This window comes from Sinocyclocheilus anshuiensis, unplaced genomic scaffold (genome assembly GCF_001515605.1).
Source record: "Sinocyclocheilus anshuiensis isolate Anshui unplaced genomic scaffold, SAMN03320099.WGS_v1.1 scaffold502, whole genome shotgun sequence".
In the NCBI taxonomy this organism is placed as follows: domain Eukaryota; kingdom Metazoa; phylum Chordata; class Actinopteri; order Cypriniformes; family Cyprinidae; genus Sinocyclocheilus; species Sinocyclocheilus anshuiensis.
Genome location: NW_015544194.1, coordinates 121,576 through 126,435, shown reverse-complemented (window position 1 = coordinate 126,435; position 4,860 = coordinate 121,576). Strand labels below are relative to the sequence as shown.

Below are 4,860 nucleotides of genomic sequence, written 5' to 3'. Positions count from 1 at the left end.
TTTGACTGAATGGTTCTTTGTGGAACCAAAAATGGTTCTTCTATGGCATCGCTGTGAAGAACCTTTTGAAGCACCGTTATTTTTAAGAGTGTACTTCTAGGGAAATGTGGTGTCAGGTTAAAAGTGATCATGCTCTTTTGAACCATGTTCTTACAGTTACATGACGTGTGAATCTTCATCACAACACATCTTTCTGATGTACTCTAAAAACATTATCTAACAGTAACAATGTTTTAATACATTATGGCATTCATTGGTTTAATCCATGGCACACTTTGCCATTTTCTGACTTGTAAAGCAGCATTCCTCATAATCGAATGGCAAAACATTTGGAGTGTGTTTTTGCACTGTCTCTTGTTATAGTTTCGGTTAGTTTAGTTAGTTTAAACTATTACATTTAAGTAAAAGTTGCAATTTTCACATCTGAAGTACCAGAATCTGGAATGTTCCCAGTTTAAAGTGTGACCTGAGCTACTTAGCCTTCATTTAAAAAAAGGACCCAATAATGAAAATTCTGTCATTGTTTACTTATCCTTACGTCTTTCCAAACCGTTAAGAGTGTAGTTCATCGTCAAGTCTCAAATGAAGATTTTTGTAGTGAAACGTAATAGATTTCTGTCCCTCCATGGAAAGTTAATGCAACCAAACCGTTGATGTTTCAAAATGTTCATACAGACATTGCGAATGTAATCCATGAACCAATGATGTTTGCAAGCAAGCAAGATTGTACTTCTGTTTACCATATTTCATGTGCTGTATGTTTGTGCATTGATCAATATTTCCATGTGAATAAAAGCCTATATTAAATATTCATCATATAAAGCAATTGTGTACCTTCAGAAACCCATTTAAGACATTTTACATCCACACCGGTTTCTCTATACATATTGCAAGGCTTTTTAAAAAATCTCCCTCGAACATAGCAGAGTATGATAATCGTTTCTCAGCAAGCATTTTAACAATCAGTGCCTGACAGTTCACAACTGTATTTTGGTGGTTTTCTAAGTGCAGTTATTCTCTATATTGTAAGTAATTGTTCTGTATTTTAATTGTTGTATCTGTTCAGCAGATCACTGTCATGTAGAGACGCTCCTTACTGACTTTCTCACAGTCATGGAGCTGAAGGTGTGGGTGGATGGTATTCCACGTGTTGTCTGTGGCCTATCAGAACAGACATCTTGTCAGGATGTAGTCATTGCCCTTGCCCAGGCTATAGGTAAGTTATTGAGCCTCTCTCTGTTTTGCTCTTTGAACAGCTAGTGCGTTTGTATTTTAACGTTCGCTCTTAATGTGCTCTCCAGGGCAAACTGGTCGTTATGTTCTTATCCAGAAACTGCGGGATAAGGAACGGCAGCTTGTGGCCAATGAACGCCCATTGGAGTCCCTGGCTAAACTGGGCCAATTAGGCAATGAAGTGCAATTCATCCTACGGCGCACCGGTCCCACAAGCAGCGAAGCCTCAGTCCAAGGTAGAGCCCCGCAATTACCCAGACCTCCAGATCCAGAGCCCCTCAAACTCAAAGAGCCAAAAAAAGCTCTTACTTTCAATCTGGGGCCCTCCACATCACCCCGAACTCGTGTAAAACAGGTTGAAAAACCACCAAGAGACTCCCAAGCACGAGGGGTGTCCCCATCTCCGCCCTCGTCTCTTGCCCAAGCTGGTCCATCCAAAGACACACTTTATCAGCAGATACTACGACAACAAGGGCAGCTACAGTCTCTGCAGGGACAGGTAGAGTCTCTAGAGAGGGAGCTGAGCATTTGGGAGCGGGCTCCTCCTCCAACCCTTTCCCCTGACCTCCTTGAGAAAATGGACCACCTACAGCAGCTTTTAGGGCGGAACGAGACAGAGTTGGCCCACGCGTTGCACTGGGAAAATGAATTTCAGTCTGAGGTTCAAAGAGAAAAGGACATTCTACGGCAAAAAAATGAACTCCATTTAGCTCTGGACAAACACAGTCGAAGGTTGCATGACACAGACAACCAATCAGAGCAGCTAGAGCGAGATATCAAGCTGCTTTTTGAAACCAAGAGAAATGGTGTGCTTCAAGCCAGACCCAGTGTTGAAGAATCTGTAGTTATAGCAAAGGAACAACTGGACAACCATCAGCATCACAGGGCTGAACTGCAGGCATCAATTGAAGAAATAGAAAAGGAGTTAAGGCTGGCAGAAGAAGAACTGCAGGTCTGCATTTCTGTTTTTATTACTAGTTATTATGTAATTGCCATATCATTATTGTTTCACTGGAGGTTAATCTTCTAATACTCATTTGTTTATTTATTTTTGCGTATGAAACATTTAAACGTGCATAATCAAACCTAATCAAATAATCAAATGTTTTCTCTCATAAAATGTGAGATAATATTGCAGACACTATGGGCTCGCTGAGTGGGCAAGTACTAGAGTATCCAAAAAAGGACAAATAAGTTATACGCTGCAGCCTATTATGCCTACTTACTTGGTAAATAAAAACAGCATGCCAAAAGAGTAGTTTGTCCATAATAGCATCTATTATGGACAAACATCATTTAATAGCATCTGAAAAACAGTAGGTGAAAATTCCCAGGATGACTACCTCTGTTGAGATTCTTGAGTGTGCGTTCGATGGAAGCTTTACTATCCCTTGAGGTCACATGACACAGCCAACGCAGATGTTGTAGGCTTCGATTTCATTCATACTACAGACATTCGTACTATATATCCACCTTATTTTGCAACATGGAAGTAAAGCCATTTTCTGAGAATGTGCGAGACTTCAGATTCATTGACCACTATATAGAAGAACTGTAGTACAAAGTGTACAAAGTGTAGTAAACATGCGTTTTTAATGTCCCTGAAGTAAGTTCGTTGGTGTTATTATTACTGTTGCTATGTTTTGTGTTGCTAGACTTTTGGACCTGTTTTGCCCCCGTAGTCCTTCCTGTGTTTCATTATTTGGTCATGTTCCTGTCCTCGTTTAGTTTGATTATGTTCCATTGATGTCACCTGTGTTTCCCTGATTGCCCTGTGTTTAAAATTCCTAGTCTGTTCAGTTTGTGTTTGTCAGGTCTACTTGTTTCTACGTGTGTCTGCCCAGCTCCTATTGTGGATTATCCCGTGTTTTCATCATTAAAGACTGTGAATGCTACTCCGTGTCTCCTACGTTCTTCCTGCAGCAGCGTAACGTGACAGAAGACCTGACCAACACAGTTACCTCTGTGTTTTCTCCTCCGTTTGTTTTCTCGTTTTTCTCTCAGTGTTTTTGTTTCCGTTGTGTTTCTTGATATGGATCCCTTCTTCCGCCTGGAATTCCTCCTCCGGCTGGAGCAGGGGGACAGTTCTCTCGAGGACCATACAAGACTGGTTCGGCTGTCAGCTAGCACCACCAGCTACCCGGACGACACGCTCTGCTCATTTTATGACGTGAGCTTGAACACTGCGATCAGAGCGCCGTCGTCCGAGGATGGTCCTCGAGAGGATTTCGTCGCCGTCGTGGAGTGGACTCTGGCGAGAAACGGGTCGCAATCCACCACCTGCCCCATGGATGATCTCGTCAGGTCCACTGCAGACCCAGTGCCCAGCCCATCATCTCCCCGCGATGCGGAGCATCAGCCCGAGCCCACCGATGACAGAGAGCCAATTCCCACTGCGATCGACAAGCCAGCGCAAAGCCGAGCAAATGAGCGGAGGATCGCCCCGGACGTGGAGCTCAATCCATCAGACCAGGTGTGAGAGCCGGCGACAATGCCAGCCACGAGGGTGAGGGTGAGCTGAGTATGGCGCGGCGAATGTGCCACACCGAGGAGGAGAGGGCTCCAGTCCCCGAATCCAGTCCAGAGCGCCCTCCGGTGCCCGCTCCTAGAAAGTGCCCTCCAGTGCCCGCTCCTCGAAAGCACCCTCCAGTGCCCGCGCCCTCAAGTGTCCACTCCTCCAGAGCGCCATCCTGTTCCCTTGTTCAGCCTAGAGGGGGCTCCCGATCCAGAGTTTAGCCCTGAATGCCCGGAGGCTCACAAATGCCCACCCTCCCACCAGCTCCTGCCTCCACCACCGCTGTCGTCTGGCAGCCCCTCTGCTTGCCCTCAGCCCACCATCATTACGGTACGAGCTCCGCGGGTCTGCCATCCTCCAGTGTCGCCTTGGCTGGAGAATCCCTCACCTCCGCCTTCAGCCTCCGAGGCCCGGACTCCGCCTCGGCCCGTAGACCCAGCGGCTCCACCTCACCTCCGCCTTCAGCCTCCGAGGCCCGGACTCCGCCTCAGCCCGTAGACCCAGTGGCTCCACCATCACCCTCGTCCCTCCGGCTCCGCCTTGGTCGCCTCAGGACTCCGCTTCTCCAGCTTCACCTCGTTGCTCCGTCCCACCGGCTCTATTGGGCTCCTTCCTCCCGCCAGCTCCACTTTGGTCCTCAGTCGCTCCGGCTCCGCCGCGGATCTCCGCCTCTCCGCCTCGGTCACCAGAGCCCTCGTCTCCACCCTGGCCCCTGGATCCTTGGCATCCCCCTGGCTCGTTGGCTCTCCGTCTCCGCCTCGGGCTCCTCCACCACCTGCTCCGCCGCCGTTGGTCAGCTCCCTGGAGTCGGCGGCCATTCCTCTTCCATGGCTCGTCCCTCCGTCGGCTCCACCGTGGGTCGCTATCATGGCTGTGGCTTGGGTCCTGCTGTGCTCCTCCTGTCCAGGCCCTCCTGTCTCCTCCCTAGCTCCTCCCTCCTTCGTCGCCTCCCTGGTCTCTGTCTGCCGGCCCCCTCCCGGGTGTCCGTCCTCCTCCTGAGCCTGCTCCTTAGTTCCCACCCCCTCCCCCTCTCTGTTGTTCTACGTTGAGGACACACCTTCCGGGAGGGGGCGAAAATGTCAGGATTGGACCTGTTTTGTCATGTGTTTCCG

At 48.4% G+C, this 4,860-nt stretch overlaps 1 protein-coding gene across 1 annotated transcript in view; it reads left to right on the top strand.

Moving 5' to 3' along the window:
* Positions 1–1,073: 1,073 nt before the first annotated feature.
* The window catches only part of LOC107696629 (ras association domain-containing protein 7-like), a 15,820-nt gene continuing 12,033 nt past the window's right edge, over positions 1,074–4,860 (top strand). Inside the window, exons 1-2 of the mRNA XM_016497067.1 lie at positions 1,074–1,216; positions 1,302–2,185. Coding sequence (XP_016352553.1) covers positions 1,114–1,216; positions 1,302–2,185 — 987 coding nt within the window. The 5' untranslated portion in view covers positions 1,074–1,113. The remainder of the gene's footprint in view (positions 1,217–1,301; positions 2,186–4,860) is intronic.